The 17,625-nt window shown below is 38.2% G+C and overlaps 1 protein-coding gene across 4 annotated transcripts in view; it reads right to left on the reverse strand.

The window, feature by feature from the left end:
- Positions 1–17,625, reverse strand: part of MMS22L (MMS22 like, DNA repair protein) — a 127,297-nt gene that overhangs the window by 11,870 nt on the left and 97,802 nt on the right. For all 4 annotated transcript variants that reach the window (XM_029944609.1, XM_029944611.1, XM_029944608.1 and 1 more), the window contains exons 20-22: positions 11,564–11,733; positions 8,444–8,655; positions 4,426–4,589 (exon numbers count right to left, since the gene is read on the reverse strand). In XM_029944609.1, coding sequence (XP_029800469.1) covers positions 4,426–4,589; positions 8,444–8,655; positions 11,564–11,733 — 546 coding nt within the window. The remainder of the gene's footprint in view (positions 1–4,425; positions 4,590–8,443; positions 8,656–11,563; positions 11,734–17,625) is intronic.

The following is a 17,625-nucleotide window of genomic DNA, read 5'->3' on the forward strand; positions in this document are numbered from 1 at the left end:
CAGGTGCCCCTGTAGTATTATTATTGTTTTTGTACCTATTACCTTTGCAAATGTTATAAAACCAACAATACATAATTTTTTTATGTTTCATAGTTTCTATTTTACATAGTTTTATGTGTTTCAAAGAAGCTAGAGAGATAAAAGGAGAGCAGGTATATATTTTAGCTTTTATTATATTAACCTTGTTGATCATCTGTATTTCTTTTCATAATTGTTCCTATTTATTATCTGGAGTCATTTCCTTAGACCAATACAGCTTTGCTTCCACCACCTTCTTTGTACTGTTACTGGTAAATATATTGCCCTTCTATATGTTATAGATCCAATAATACAATATATACATATCATTTTTGATATATTATTTTATTCATTTGCTTTTTAAACCCATTAAGAGAATAAATATAAAGAAATATGCATTTGTACTTTTATAATAAGTTACATAATTGCCTTACTGGTGTTATTCCTGTGTGAGATCACTTAACTTTGATCCTGCAGAACTTTTTATTTTTAATTTTTTTGAATGTTTATATTTGAGAGGGAGAGACAGAGACAGAGTGAGCAGGGGACGAGCAAAGAGACTGGGAGATACAGAATCTGAAGCAGGCTCCAGGCGCCGAGCTGTTAGCACAGAGCCTGACGTGGGGGTCAATCCTGCCAGCCATTAGATCATGACTTGAGCTAAGTCGGCCGCTTAACCGAATGAGCCACGCAGGCACCTTTCTTACAAGGCTGGTCAACTAGCAACAAATTCTCTGAATATTTTAATTTTATCTTCACTTTTGAAAGGTAATGGTTTTACAGACTATAGTCTTCCTGGTTGATAGTTTTTTTTTTTTTTTTTTTGATCACTAAGTGTTATCCCAGTGCCTCTGGCCTCCATTAATTTGGCTGAGAAGTTAGCTGTTGCCCTAACTGGGGTTCTGTGCTAAGTGAGGAGTCTTTTTTTCTCTTTGATGCTTTAAGTTTTTTCTCCTTGCCTTTAACTTTCAGCAGTTTTACTCTGATGCATCTTACTGTGGAATTTTTTGAGTTTATCTTATTTGGAATTAGGGGCACCTGGGTGGCTCAGTTGGTTAATACAGTGTTAATACAGTGACTTCAGTGTCCGACTTCAGCTCAGGTCATGATCTCCTGGTTCCTGGGTTTGAGCCCTGTGTCAGGCTCTGTGCTGTGAGGAGTCTGAAGCCTGCTTTGAATTCTATGTCTCCCTCTCTCTCTCAAAAGTAAACATTAAAAAAATTTTTTTTGTCCTATTTGGAATTTGTTGAGTTTCCCGAATGTATAAGTTGCTGTTCATTAATAAATTCGGGAAATCTTCAGCCATTATTTCTTTAAATATTTTTTTCTGCACCTTTCTGTCCTCTTCTGGCATTGCGGTATCCCACATTTCTCTAAAGCTCTGTTCATTTTTCTTCATTCTTTTTTTTTTTTTTTTCAGACTGCATAATCTCGTCATCGATCTTCAAGTTTCCTAATTCTTTCTTCTACTAATTCAAATCCAGGAATAAGCCCCTCTAGTGAATCCTTCAGTTCAGCTCTTGTACTTCTTTAACTTCATAATTTCCATTTGGTTCTTTTTTTTATAACTTCTGTCTTGGTACTGATATTCTCAATTTGATGTGACAATGTCATCATACCTTCCTCTATGTTGTTAATCATGCTTTCCTTGAGTTCTTCGAACATACTTCTAATGGCTACTTTGAAGTCTTTGCCTATTAAATGCAGTATCTGATTGGTCTCACTGGCAGTTTCTGTTGCCTGCTCTTTTCCCCATTGTATGATCATATTTCTGTCTTCTTGTGTCTTGTAACTTTTTTGTTGTTGAAAACTGGACATTTTTTAGTAAAGTGTACTTCTTTGGCCCCCTGTGTGAAGCCTGCTCAGGTGGTATAACCTTGGGTGAGCCCACAGTCCCCACTCTAAGACCCCGGTTTTGACAGGGCTCCCTTTGTTCCCTTTCTCTGACCACACTCAGCTCTTAAGCTCCACTAATCATAGCTGATCTCTCTATTGTTTCCTATAGTGCCCAGGGACACGTACTGCCTTACAGACTGATCCCATCAAGTACAGGCTGTTTTAAAGGGGTAATTTCTGTGGTGTCTGAGAATCTGATCCAAGGGCTCTTTCCAGCTGTCTCTTTCACCAATTCTCTGACCAACCTACCTGGTCTACAGATTAGCCTATAAATCCAATGACTATTACTCTCCTACCTATTGCCTTATCACCACAAACTCCATTATTTTGGACAGAACCCTTAGGCTTGAACTTTTTCACATTCATTTGCAAATGAAGTTTGTTCCTTGGGGACTGATTGAGAGTTCTCTGTTCCAAGCTCGGCTTCTCCTCCCTCTACCTCTCTACCAGATAACATCTCAGAGGCATGGCTCTGGTGATGGGGACAGTGACAATGGCGCTATTTTTGAGTGACACATCCATTTTAGGAGCTGAGTGCTTGTGGGAGGAGAAGCAGCAGACCATGGGACCCTCAGCTTCCTCCTCTTGGCAGGGAATTCACACCGTTAAGCTGTGGCAAGGATGACTGGTGCTCGAGGGACAGAATGGAGGGCCCACTTCTCAGCCACACTTGCCTGGAATATAACCTTAGCATCAGGTAGCTTGGGGGCAATATGAGAAATACTGATACCCTGCCTCTCATAGGATGATAGCCCTCCTCCTGGGAGCTGGAGAGAGAAGAAGCCCTGTGTTCTTGGATTTGCCAGTCTGGAGTAGAATTTCTGTCTTACTGAGCTGGGGGAATAAAGGAAGGAGTGGTCTTCATGCAAATACCACAGACTCCTCATGTTTTTACCAAGTTTTAGTAGATTTTCTTAAATGTTTCTACATTTGGTCTACTCTTAGGACTACTTCGAGACGCTTTAAACGCTTTCTTTTAAATAATTTTCACCAGTTTTGCTGGGGAGTAGGTCAGCAGAGCTCCTTATGTTCTTGTGCCAGAAGTAGATTTCTTTCAGCGCTCGAGTACAGGTTTTTGAGAGGACGTATGTTTAACATGCTCGTGGGCATACACCTAGGAGTGGACTTGATGAGTCATTTAGTAAAACTAACTTTCTATGATTTTACAAATTATTCTTTTAAGCAGTGAGACCACAAGGAGAGTCAGAGGAAATTTTCTCTGAGTCAAGCACACAAATCTGTGTTTCATACTACCTGCTCAGCTTTCAAAGAGAGAAATGCAGAGACTGTGAATTCTGTATTCTACCCATGTCAAACATGTGATGCACTCACTAGCTAGAAGTAAGCAGCAAAATTCACCTCCATATCCTGGCCTCCTTCCTGATAATTGTTACTGTAACCAAAACAAAGGCTAGCTAAAATTTTATACCGTTGGCTCTGTCTCAACAAATTTTGTACTGAACACCACAGTAGGCTTTCACTGAAAGTATGTGTAATTTTTCAACAAAGACAAAATTTCTCAAGATGAGCCTGGGGTCTGCCTGGGTGGGGGTCTACTTCAGCGAAGAGATGCTACTCTTAGTACGGGCATTCCATAGGAACACATCATAACAGTTTTTTGTAAAACCATGCTTGGGAGCAGGAGGAAAAGCATTTTAATTATTAAAATAAATATAGATTTAAACAAAATATGCATACATTTTGAGATGAAATGGAACCTTTTCAGAGAGCTCTTTGAGCTTTACCACATTGGGTGTTGCCCTCAGATTTTGCAGGATGCACACCGCACTCACTCATCTCACTCATCACAGTGGTTAGAGGTACTTAGGTAGAAGCATGGAGGAGCCCTGCCCTGAACAATCAATCACAGCATCAGGAGAACACACACACACACACACACACACACACACACAGCATTCTATTTACATTAAAAACTCCTTCAGGGTAGAGCTATGGCTACTCCTCTGCATATTCCCAATAAGCTTATTAAAGCATGCTACTCACAGTGGGGATCAAATAAATGATATTTTAAAGAGAGCCCTAGCAGTAAGTCTGATGAGACTGAAAACAAAAGGACTAGGATCAAAGGATCCTTACAGGTTTCCCTGAGAAACAAGCTTAGATATTCCAGCAGCAACCTGAACGAAAGAACTTAGAAGAACTTATGTTGACCCTCACCACATGATAGGTAACAAAATGCATTTAATACTGCAGTCAGATTAAACAAATATTCTTTAAAAGGTCAACAGGTCTAACTAGAGGAAGCAGCCCTTAAATAAACTGTTTGCTTTGGGGGAAAAAACAAAACAGAAGTAAATGACACTGAAACATGTCAGTGTTTAACCATTTTATCATGCCGACCCCTGCTATCTGCTGGGGTCTGTTTTTCAGCCACAATATATGGAAACTGATATTAAATAATCAAACACTTAACTATCCATTTAACTGATAGGAAAGAGTACTTTCTTAATTTATGAAAAGAACAGTATAACAAACAGATTTCAAACTAACCTTGGGGTTCATTGACCAACACCAATGATTTTAAGATGCTGGGTAGGAGCAATTCGACTTCAGATATGTCTATGTTGGTTTCTTTGAAGAGCTGGAGGGTGAAGGCCAGGATAGATGCCAAGCGAGGAGGGAGCAGGGACCCTTTAGACTCCAAGTAGGACTTCCTAAAAAGAAGCACCATTTAATTTATTCTTATGTTTAAAGTTTCAGTGGGCAGTGTCAAAAGTCACATACTTTAAAGATACAGACAAATTTTACCCAATTTAAAAAGGTGTAATTTTTAAAAAAATGTATATTTGGCCATGCTATCCTCAAACACAAAATTTTAGAAGTAACAACTGTGCATATCTGGTATGCGATAAGGGCCAAAATAAAATATAGACACAAACTAAATTTAAAACAACCTGATCTTTCAATGAACTTAATCAAAATCCAAGTGAAGACCTAATTGTTAATTTGCTTTTTTCTTTTCTAATATGAGCCCAATCTCCTTTATCAGCTCTTTAACGATGCAACATTTTGTTTAATGTCAAATTTGCATAAAGAAATCTCTCTTCACATTTATTTATTTAGGGATTTGGGAGGGGTCTTATTTCTCCAAATCAATAAGAGGACTGCCCTAGGAACTGGCTTCCCATTCCAGCTTTACCTCTTTCCTTCTCTTCGGAAGCAAAAAAATCAGAAGTAATTTAGGATGTAATATCCTCTTCTCAAAGCAAAACAAATTTTAGCATTAGAATTCAACAGAGATCATAAAGATAATTTATCTGACTCATTTTTATATCTCTACTTCTTAAACAGGTGTTGACTCCAAATATGTATTCAGTATATACACTTAAGTGAATAACTGAAGGTGGGAATTGCTCAGAGTTTCTAAAAACTCTAGACAAGGGGCGCCTGGGTGGCTCAGTCAGTTAAGCGTCTGACTTTGGCTCAGGTTATGATCTCACGGTTCGTGGGTCCAAGCCCCACATCAGGCACTGTGCTGACAGCTAGCTCAGAGCCTGGAGCCTGTCTTCGGATTCTGTGTCTCCCTCTCTCTCTCTCTGGCCCTCCCCTGCTCAGGCTGTCTCTCTCTGTCTCTCAAAAATAAATTAAAAAAAAATTAAAAACTCTAAAGAAAGGGAAAATTGTCACATATAGTTAAATCTAAGCTACACATCCATATGTCTTTGTAAAGAAGTAAAATCTGCCAAAATGAATCAAAGAAATCACAAAGGATTATAAACTCCATGAGGGCAAGAACTATGTCTTTGTCATTATTTCTACTCTATACAGTGGGTTCCAACAAATACTGCATATTAAAAGATTTATTCAATCTTCGAGGACAAGTGTTTTGTCTTTTTTGTTCACTGCTGAATCTTAGACAAAATATGGTCTCTCAAATCAAGGGGCTCACTGTCTAGTGAAAAAGCTGAATAAGGAAAAAAAAAGACGATCATAATACAGTATGATAGGTGCTTTGAAGGGTAACCCCAGAAATCTCAGGAGTTCAGAGGAATGAGCCCTAACAAAGATGGAGAACTACAGGAGTAGAGGAGAATGGAATAAAGGAGGGCACTGGAGGCAATCTATTCCCTTCCTGTGTAGTTAAAAAATACAAAAAAAGAATTGCTACATTTCTGGATCTTCAGTTAGAAATCATGAGAAAAATGTGTTCCCTTGTAAATAAAAAAGGCAACAAAAGCAGCCAGGATTTTAAACAGTGGGCTTTAAAACAATTTTATGACCCTACACATTTAAATTCACTTCAGCATTTGTCATTTGGTTTGTACTACACTTACTTAAATAATGCCTCAAAAATAGTGGTAGACTACTACAGTCTTGTAGGAAATTCGGATATACATGAGGCAAAAATATTCAATTTAGTGAACAGAATTTTAAATGTTTTTTTTTTTAATTTATTTTTGATACAGAGAGAGAGAGAGAGAGAGAGAGAGAGAGAGCATGAGAGGGGGAGGGGCAGAGAGAGAAGGAGACACAGGACCAGAAGCAGGCTCCAGGCTCTGAGCTAGCTGTCAGCACAAGGCCTGACGCGGGGCTCGAACCCACGAACGTGAGATCTGACCTGAGTCGAAGCCGGAGGCTTACCCGACTGAACCACCCAGGCGCCCCGGTGAACAGAATTTTAAAAGAACATATGATTTCTAAAGAAAGAAACACCACAGTACACTGAGATATTAGATGTAGGTCTTACAAAGTCAAGACAGAATTTAGGCCAGAGGCGTGGCATTTAAATAAAGAAAATAGTATGAGCATGATGTAGGGAAATGTAAAGCATTTTGGAAGGGCAATAATGAAACCAATCTCATTAGTTTGTATATGATGCTATAACTTGTACATTTGAAAATATTCAGTAACAGATCATGAAGAACTGTAAGAATATGAAACTTATTCCATAGGCAAAAAAGAAGCAAATGACTGGGGGTAGAGAAGTGTCATAATGGAATGGACCTTTTTTTTTAGTTGAGGGTCAGAGAGAGGGAGACACAGAATCTGAAGACAAGCTCCAGGCTCTGAGCTAGCTGTCAGCACAGAGCCCGACACGGGGCTCAAACCCACAAACCGTGAGATCACAATCTGAGCCAAAGTCAGAGGCTTAACTGACTGAGCCACCCAGGTGCCCCTGGAATGAACTTTCAAGAAAAGCGATTATCTGGGGGCACTGATTAGGTGTAACTGGAAGAAAAGACTAGACACAGTAAAAGTAGTTAGGAAACTCCTGCAATGGTCTGGGTATAATGAGACAAGGGAAGAGAGATGTGAAAAAAGGATGGCAAAAGAGAGGAAACAAAAATACAAAGCCTCCAAACCTCAGTAACAGAACACCATGAACACACAAAATGCTCAAAAGAAAGAAGAGATTTTAGACATGGAATTCTGTCATGAGAGGTGATGGATACTAGTGGTCATTAAAAACACAGAAAAAAATACTAGATGAGAATAACAAACATATACCCCAGAGACACTAAGAGTTCAGTTGCAGACCACTATAATACAGCAAATATCATAATAAAGCAAGTCAAAGGAATCTTTCTGGTTTCTCAGTGCATATAAAAGCTATGCTTACACTACACTGTAGTCTATTAAGTGTGCAACAGCATTATCACAGCATTATATCTAAAAAACAAAACAATGTATATGCCTTAATTTAAAAATACTTTATTGCTAAAAAATTGCCAACCACCATCTGTGCTTTCACAGAGTTGTAGTCACTGGTCAGAGATGACTATCACCAATGTAATAACAAAAAAGTTTAAAATACAGTGAGAATCCCAAAACAACAGAGACACGAAGTGAACAAATGCTGTTGGAAAAATGGTGCCAACAGACTTGTTTGATGCAGTGTTGCCACACATCTTCAGTTTGTAAAAAGCACAGTATCTGTGAAGTGCAATAAAACAAGGTTTGCCTGTATATCACTATAGTACCTTAAAGTTTAAAAACTAATTTCACATGAAGCTAAGTACCCCACGAAGACAAAGAAATGATCATTTCCATTACTGAATCTTCTATTGTTAGTTAAAAGGTAGCAGAAAACCTAAGAGGTTTCATTTATGCATCGAATAATAAAATGAAGTCATTAAGACAAAGAGTAGACCAACAAAAAAAGGACTTATTGCTTCCTTTTGTATAGTAGCATTCATTTTTTCATTTAGTTATTATCTTTCAAAAATATAGCTAATATGTTTTATAGTAGAAAATACAATTACTGTTCATCTGATAAGAGCTAAAGATATATATATATATATATATATATATATATATATATATAGGACATATATAAGATAAATAATAGCTATGTAGAGAAAAAAGCAATTTAAAGAGCACTGACTAAGGCTGCCATGAGCAAAAATCATTTTAGTAAATACTTAGATAATGTTTCTCAGGGAAAAGAAAAGTTCTCAACCACCAGCATCCTAAGGGCTGCCAGTACTTTTGGGACGCTTTGTTACTTTTTAATGAAGATGAACAAAGTAAATCGTAAATACCACTTATTTTTAATATTTAGATGTACCTTATGACTTGTATAATGCATTTCTTTAGAGGTGACATCGGTGGAACAGTGGCGGAGTTTCTCAATGCCAACAAAACGGGGTGTTGTCCAAGACCTACACCGGGCAGTGAAGCCGTCAGAAACCGCCCAATGTACTGTTCAATGACATTCCCTAGTAACTGGTTCAAATAAGCATTTGGATTTTGAGACTGACAACATACAATGCACATGCCCTGAGGGAGGAAGAAGAAAAATACCAAAAGGAAACGTTAAAAAAAAAAATGGAGAAACTTACTAATTTAGTCCCTAGCATTAATATACATGTCAGAATTTGTAATTTAGCACCATCAAAAAGGGCACTGCCGGCATCAACAGATAATGTTTATGAGACTCAGGGAGCTGCTGAGCTCATGTAACTCCTACACTGTGGTATCCACACACGTACACACGCACGCACGCACGCACGCACGCACAGGTCTCTAGGGGTGTATGCAAATGGAGCAGGGGAGCGGTGCAGGAAGACAAAGGAAGCTTCCTCCTTCCTCTCATACTCAGAGAACCTGAGCACCCCACTCACCAACTATGTTTGTGTGTTACTTAAAAGGTATAAAATACATTTTTAGGTCAGTTTTTTATGTTGGTCCTGGTCATTTATCTGAGTGAGACTCAGAATTTATACTAAAAATATTCCATGGTAAGAAATGTGATAAAACAAAAATTGACAGGAGACAAATGCAGAGATTAAGGCTCAGAATAATGACAATTCATTCTAAGAGTTTCATATGTCAGGCAGTGTGCCATGTGCTTTATATCCTTTATTATATTTAAATTTCTCAAGAAACATTGACTTAGTATTATCACATATCTAATTTGATAGCTGGGGAAACTGAGGTTTAGAGAAATTAAGAGTTCTGTTGATTTAATCCCTTCCATTTGTATAGCTTCCATATGGATTATAGTGTTTGATACTCACAAACAATTTAACCAATAACTTGAGAAACAAACTTTTTTTTCTGCCAATGTTACTAAACAATGCATGTTACCAAATATATATAATCACCAACACAACGAATTACATTCCAAAAGGTCATTTATAATTTGGCACTTTGTGATTTACATTTTCCCAGAGAAATAATTAGGAATGTTTATGTCTCTATTTTAGGTACGGATAATCATTAAGAAATTTTGAAAGATTTGTAATAAAAGTAGCATAGAACTGTTAAAACAATAGCAAACCACAATTGAAAAGAAAAGGGCTGTGAATACCCCTCTACTCAGTTTCTTCAAGGTTTTCCTTTCAAAGAAAGCACATTATTAGAAGATAATGAAGTAATAAATAAATATATTCCAAAAACTCTGAAGAGTGTGGAATTCTTTTAAAAAAGTAAAGATGTACCTCTAAGTCATTCTGACAAATGGATAAATTCACCAAAATTTTCAATTTATCACTTACGAAGTTTATAAGAATACTAGTTTTTTGAAAGCAGGCTCCATGCCCAACATGGGGCTTGACCTCACAACCTTGAGATCAAGAGTTCCCATGTTCTACCAACTGAGCCAGCCAGGTATCCCTATAAGAATTCTTACTGTACTATTTTGGCTTAAAAGGGCCACAGAGAACATGTTTTCCAGATTCTGCTGCTCAAGATTTCTCCCAAGTGTTCCCTGACTGGCCACGCTTTATCTTTCTATCAGCAAACTAAACTCTGGTTTAAGTGTTATTATCAACACAAAGTTAAAGAGCCAATTTAAAATATATTAGAAATTATACAAATCTGGAGTACCTGGGTGGCTCAGTCGGTTAAGCATCTGACTTCGGCTCAGGTCATGATCTCACAGTTTGTGAGTTCTAGCCCCACATCCGGCTCTGTGAGGACAGCTCAGAGCCTGGAGCCTGATTCAGATTCTGTGTCTCCCCCTCTCTCTTTGCTCCTCCCCTGTTCATGCTCTCTGTCTCTGTCTCTAAAATAAACAAACATTACAAAAATTTTTTAAAGTATAAAAAAAATTATACAAATCTGTCTTAAAAAGTCCATCTGTGGAAAAGACTGCCTATTACCTAAACAAATTCCATTCTCCCTTCCTTCCTCAGCTTCCCTTGCAGAACCTCAAATTAAGAAGCTCTTAACTTCAGTATGAAACACTAATAAATAACAAATATGCTTCTAGTCATCTTCCTCTGAATAACAGAGCAATATTTCCAAGAGTCCATCTAGACAGTGCACTGCACTTCAAATGAAAGCTGTTCAGAAATCAATTATTACCTTCATCCCAACATCTCCAGAACTGCCCATTTTAGTTGGCAACACTACCATCTGTATAAGGACCCACTCTGGAATCTAGGAAGTATTCTATCCTTTCTGTTGCTACACAACACTCTCTGAGCAAGTACTTTTAATCAGAGCTCCTAAGTGTTTCTAGAATCTGCTGTGTGAGTTCTATACCACTGGCTTAGTTCAAAACCAGATAATGAACTACTCACTGCCTTCCAAGTCTCCAACCTAACTCCCACATCAATTATCTTACATGCTGCCACAAGACCTACCTTTCTAAAATGTAAATATGATATGTTGTTCCCACTTCCCTATCTAAAATCCATCAAAATCCATACAAATCCCATGTAAAAGAACAAGCCCAAACTTCTTAGTGTGGCACAGAACACCTTCAAATATGTGGCTCCTCCTCTGTGAGGGTCTGATCACAACAGAATTATTTGCTCTTCCCCAGTGTGTCATACTTTCTTCAAGTTCATGCCTTTTAAATGCTGTTCCCTCCAACAGTCCTTCAGCTCGTACCCACCTGGCTCCTTTACAACTAATCCCCTGTACAGTGTATTCTCTGCGTCTCTTCCTCCTGGCTGGCTGGCTGGCAGACAGCTGCAGCCTCCAAGGAAATATGGGAAACACTACTGTCTGCGCTAGTCAGCCTCTTCTCTCAACTTTAATTGCTTCTTGGAGATTTTGCTTTTTCCATCTTTGGTTTCAGGGCCAAACGCAAAAGGAATTTAAAACTTGTTCAACAGAAGTGCCACATGTACACATATACAATGAAATTATAACGCATGGTTTTCAAATCAGCAGTTAGCAAACTGTTTTAAGGCAAAGTTTTTTTTAGGCTTTCAAGCAGCCACATTTACTATACCTGAAGATACAAAGGAAGACTCTTCTGAATTGCTATCAACATGGGTGCAGGCAGCTCCTTCTCTTGCTGTAACACTGTATGTGGCAGCAGTAAACAATCTATGATCCGGAATAGTAGCTTTTGGGCTTTAGAGGTGGCAAAGATCTGTGCCCATGATTTAACAAGAATTCCTGACAAAGAAGAGGAGTAAGGGCTGGTATGGTTACCTTGTAACCAGAAAGTTTTGCCATTCCACTATAAAATTCATATTTAAAGCACAAAGAACCAAGTTAAAGTAGGTAATAGAAAGAAACATGTATTAGGAGTCAAAAGACTGATGTCATGTCATATATTTCACTAAAGAGACAAATTTCTCTCAGAATTCTGGGCTAAGAAAAACATACATTTCCTAAGCAACTGGCATTTAATACATATACACTCATGCACACATTGTGATTTGGCTATAAATTATGTGAATATACAGATTGACTGTTGTAATTAATCAGATTTCTCTTTTTGCTTTGGCTGCTAGGTAATTCAGAGGCAAATTTATAATCCAACTTGAAGAACACAATAAGGTCACACATTATGCTTTGATGTTTGTATTCACTTTCCCTAGGCTCCATCATGCTACTCCACATTTACTTTTTTTATACTTTTATCTTACATAAAATTTTATAGGCTTTCTCAACCCAGTTTACAACATGTAAAGATAGAGCTAAATTTAATTGTTAAAGTAGGAAAAAAGGATTAGCTTAACACCTTGGAGCAATCACTTAAACTTTCTGAACTTCACTTTTTATAACTTTCAATTTTTTAATATACATAGGGAGTTTACATTTTGATTCTGAAAGAAGAGAAGCAGATTTCTTTATTACAGGAAACATATTATGATTTCCTTAATACCAGGAGTCAGTTGCTATCTTTGATGATAGTAAAGCTAAACAAACGAGCACCCTTTGTTTAATGAAGTAATTAAGAGCATTTATATAGTTCCCAATAGAATGTACTCATGCTATTAAGGTCTTCCTTACTGAAAAAACAAATTTAAAAGGAGATCATTAAATGCTTGCCCAAATGGCGTTAGTGGTATATGTACTGCATAAACTTTTATATTTTATTCCATCTTAGAAAGAAAAAGAGATGATAAAATTCAAAGCCATTTCCATAAAACAAAACGTTTAAAATCCAAGCTCTGAAGGGAAACAAAATATGCCTATAGAAGAATGGATTGATGTTTAAAGAAAAAAAGCCCAACCAATAATCACTCCTAAAAACAACAAACAGCAACATTAATCTTCTGCTGTAAAAGGAAATACAATAATCAATCATAAAGAAACACAATGCTCACTTAGCAATATTTTAAATAACGCTGGCTTGCTCCTCATTTTTTCAGTAGGTGGAAAACTTGAGAATGACAGCAATGTAAGAAGAACTCACATCCTAACTAACATTAATATATCCATAAAGGGAACTGCCATCACCAATGACATTTGAAATGATTCATATCACTCTCAGGTGTCACACAGGAATTGACTTATAAAGAGCAAGGGCCTTCCAACCAAAAATGCATCATCTACCCTTGTATTTCATCTTCTGCAATGGTTAAAACAGTGTGCTGAAGATCTTAAGTTTTAGGAGTTCATAGAAGGCAGAGGAGATCCATTTGTTTTACTGCCAAATCAGAACTTTAGTTTTTTAAGTTTCAGTGAAGAACATTTAAGTGTGTGGTATTAATAATAAGAGAAAGAAATATTTTAAGTAAAAAATTTGGAGAAAGGCTTACATACATATAGTAGCTTTGTAAAGAAACCCAGTCTTTTTTTCTGGCTAGAATCATTATTATGTATTTAAGTGATGTTGCTGAAAATGCATGGACACCTGGGTGGATCAGCCTGTTAAACGTCCAACTTTGATTTCAACTCTGGTCATGATCTCACAGTTTGTGAGATCGAGCCCTCACCAGACTCCATGTTGACAGTGTGGAAGCCTGCTTGGAATTCTCTCTCTCTTCCTCTGCCCTTTCTTGTTCACACACTCTCTTTCAAAATAAATAAACTTAAAAAAAATGTAGAAAATTTGTGGGGAGCATACTTCTACAACTGAAAGAGATCTGCACTATAAGAGTTCTTACGCATTTACTTATTTTCTACTCTGTGCATATACTATGCCTAAAAAAAAAGAAGATTGAGATCATTATAATAGGCATTTAAAAATGTATTTATAGTTAGAAAGTAACTTTGCTCATTTAAGAATATTAAAAGTTACATTATGTTCAATTAGCTAGGTTTATAAAATTGTTAAATTCTAGAAATATTTATTTAGTATATTTAGTATTTATTTAGTATATGCCATCTCCTACACTGGGGAAGCTCTTTCCCAATCCAGTGCCTAACATATAGCTCAGGAAATGTTCTTATTTGTTCAAAACACAACATGATATAGGGAATAAAAGTTCAAAAGATATGGCCACGATCATCAGTAAATTTAAAATTTAGCAGCGAAATGCCAAGCACACAAATAACTATAATAACTGGCAAGCTATGAAAAATGTCATAGGAGATGGACAGCTGCAGCTTAACCAGGGAGAGCAAGTCTACCTGGGAGTGTGGAAAACAGAATATTAGGATAGGTGCTGAGGATCACAGGTAGAATTTCAATTACAAAGACAAAAGAGGAGGAATGGCTGAAGACAGGAGAATGATCAAAAGAAAAACATGGGGGGGTAAGATGGCAGAGAATAGTGGGCTCTGTACTTTTTGCCCACCTGCATCTCTCAAACAAAGAAGGACTGAAGCCATAAGGCAGGGAACTGCAAGAGTCTGGGAGGAAAAGAGATAGTCTGCTACGAAGAGAGCCTCATTAGGTGTGTGATTACAAACGGGGCGGGGGGGGGAGGGAGTGGGTGGGGACCAGAGGCATGTAGGGGAAAGAGGCTCCTCCATGGAGATGCGAGGAAAGATGAGGGGAAGAGAAAGAGAGGCTAAAACCGTTCATAGAGCTGTCTCTGGAGAAGAGAAAAACCTTGGTCCTGGACAGATGTGGATCCTATCATCCCATCAGTAACTGCAGTGCATTTGGAGAGAGATCCTTTCTCTAGCTATGGCGCTTTCCTTGGGCTAGGTGCCCTGATCCGAGGCAGTGCCAGAAGAAACCCCTCACTTGACCCCAGGCTAGGAGGCTACCTGCCTGTGGGAGTACATTTCCTCCAGTATCATTAAAGTACAAGAGGACTAAGATCTGGAAATGACGCGGGGCTTCACCTTGGCTACGCCCTCGGCACAGGGAGATCAGACCCTAAAGAGTGAGTTGCAATGCTTAGTTCGAGAAGGGACTGAGGTGCCACCATTTTTCTCCCCACAACCACCAAGGCAGGGCCTCAGGGAGCAGCTCAGGACACCTACAGTGGAGGTGGAGACCTACCTACACCAAACCATACCCATCCCCCTCTGGAGAACTGCCATCCTCCCTCACCCCCCCACCCTCCCACCCCCCCGCCCCCCAGCCAAGATCAACATTGATGCATTGTGGTGATTAACTCTAGATCAATTCTTGCTAATCAGATATATTTTCCCTTATCTCATTTTTATCTCTCCTCTCCAATGGACTGGGCACTCTGGTCATTGGTTTGCTTTAACAGTCACATTTAATCCATCTCTTGATGTATATTCTACACCTCCATTGTTACCTTCCTTTCTCTCTCTCTCTGGAATAATCAGACTACAGAGCTTCTTTGGGCAACATTATCTTTGGTTTTTTCTCCTCGCTCCTATCATATTCTCCTCTTTCCCTCTCTGAATTAAGCCTCTTAGTCTTTCTGCCTGGTCAATATTCAATTTCACTTCCTCCCCACCCATCACTTCTCTCTTTGTATATCCTCTTCCATCAGCACTGCCTCCACCCTGCTCTTTATTTGTAGCTGGGATTTCTAGTTTTATACTTTTAGCCTGTCCTTTGTCTTTTGTTGCTTTTGTCCCCCCCCTTTCCCTTTTGCTTTGCTTGTTTGTTTGATTTGTCTGAGCATTTGTGTGCTTTTGTTCCCTGTGTGTTTGTCTGTCTGTTCTCCTTTTCAGGCTACCTCAAGAAATAAGCCTAAGTACACTTGGTGGAGAGCCCCAAATATCAATACGAGTAGGGAAACAAAATAACCAAAGGTATTACAAGAGAGACCAAGGGACACCATTAAAAGAACGCCTTCCGAACGGACAGGCCCTGGACAGTCAATGAGTCTCCTTTAATATAGCAATACTGACAGGTGCAGAGTGCATAACAAGCTTCTAAAACTGACAAGAAACAGAAAGCTAGCCAAAATGACTAAATGGAAGAACTCTCCTCTAAAGAAATTCCAGAAAGAAATCACCACTACAGAACTATTCAAACAAACACAAGCAACATAACAGAGCAAGAATTTAGAACAACTGTCATAAAACTAATTGCTGGGCTTGAAAAAGGCATGGGAGACATGAGATAAACTACTGCTACAAAGACTATGGGCCTTAAAAATAGCTGTGATGAATTTAAAAATGCTATAAATGAGGTGCGTAATAAAATGGAGGTGGCCACTGCACGGATTGAAGAGGCAGAGAGGAGAATGAGTCAAAAGACACAATTATAGAAAAAGAGGAAGCCAAGAAAAAGAGAGAGAAATTGATCCAGGAGGACAAAAGGAGAATTCGAGAACTGAGTGATACAATCAAATGGAACAATATCCCTAGCATAGGAATTCCAGAAGAAGAAGAGAGAAAATGGGGCTGAAGGGGTACTGAACATATTATAGTTGAGAACCTCCACTTTCCTCCGCCTGGGGAGGGAAACAGCCATTGAAATCCAAGAGGCACAGAGAACTCCCCTCAGACGTAACTTGAATCAATCTTCAGTACAACATATCATAGTAAAACTGGCAAAATACAAGGATAAAGAGAGAATTCTGAAAGCAGCTAGGAATAAAAGGGCCCTAACATACAAAGGGAAACTTATCAGAGTAGTTACAGACCTATCTACTCAAACTTAGCAGGCCAGAAAAAAACGATAGGAAATCTTCAATGTGATGAACAGAAAAAATACACGGCCAAGAATCCTTTATCCAGCAAGCCTGTCATTCAGAATAGAAGGAGAGATAAAGGTTTTGTCAAATAAACAAAAATGGAAAGATTTCATCACCACCAAACCAGGAAGAGGGACTCTATGAGGGAAATGTTGCAAGGAACGCAAGGTACCAGAGACACCACTACAAGCATGAACCCTACAGAAAACACAACGGCTCTAAACCCGTATTTTTCAATAACAACACTGAATGTAAATGGACCAACTGATCCAATCAAAAAGCAGAATCATAAAAAAACAAAATCCATCTATTTGCTGTCTATAAGAGACTCATTTTAGACCTGAAGACACCTTCAGATTGAATGTAAGGGGATAGAGAAATATCTATCATGTGACTGTAAGTCAAGAAAAAGCCAGAGTAGCCATACTTATATAGGACAAACTGGACTTTAAAGTAAAGGCAGTAACAAGAGATGAAGAAGGGCATTATATAATAATTACAGGGTCTAGCCATCAGGAAGAGCTAACAATTATAAACATCTATGCAGTGAATTCGGGAGCACCCAAACACACAAAACAGTTGATCACAAACAGAAACAATCTTATTGATAAGAATGTACTAATTGCAGGGGACTTAATATTCCACTTACAGCAATGGATAGTTCAACTAGACAGAAAATCACTAAAAAGCCGAAGGATCTGAACGACACACTGGAACAGATGGATTTGACAGATATATTTAGAACTCTACATCCCGAGGCTATGGAATTCACTTTCTTCTCAAGTGCACATGGTACATTCTCCAAGATAGATCACATACTGGGTCATAAAGCAGCCCTCAATAAATATAAAACAATTGAGATCATACCATGCACACTTTCAGATCACAATGCTTAAAACTTGAAATCAATCACAGGTAAAAGTCTGGAAAACCTCCAAAAACATGGAGGTTAAAGACCACCCTACTAAAGAATGAATGGGCCAATCAGGCAATTAGAGAAGAAATTAAAACATATACAGAGAAAAAAGAAAATTAAAAT

Source organism: Suricata suricatta, chromosome 7 (assembly GCF_006229205.1).
Source record: "Suricata suricatta isolate VVHF042 chromosome 7, meerkat_22Aug2017_6uvM2_HiC, whole genome shotgun sequence".
Classification (NCBI taxonomy): Eukaryota; Metazoa; Chordata; class Mammalia; order Carnivora; family Herpestidae; genus Suricata; species Suricata suricatta.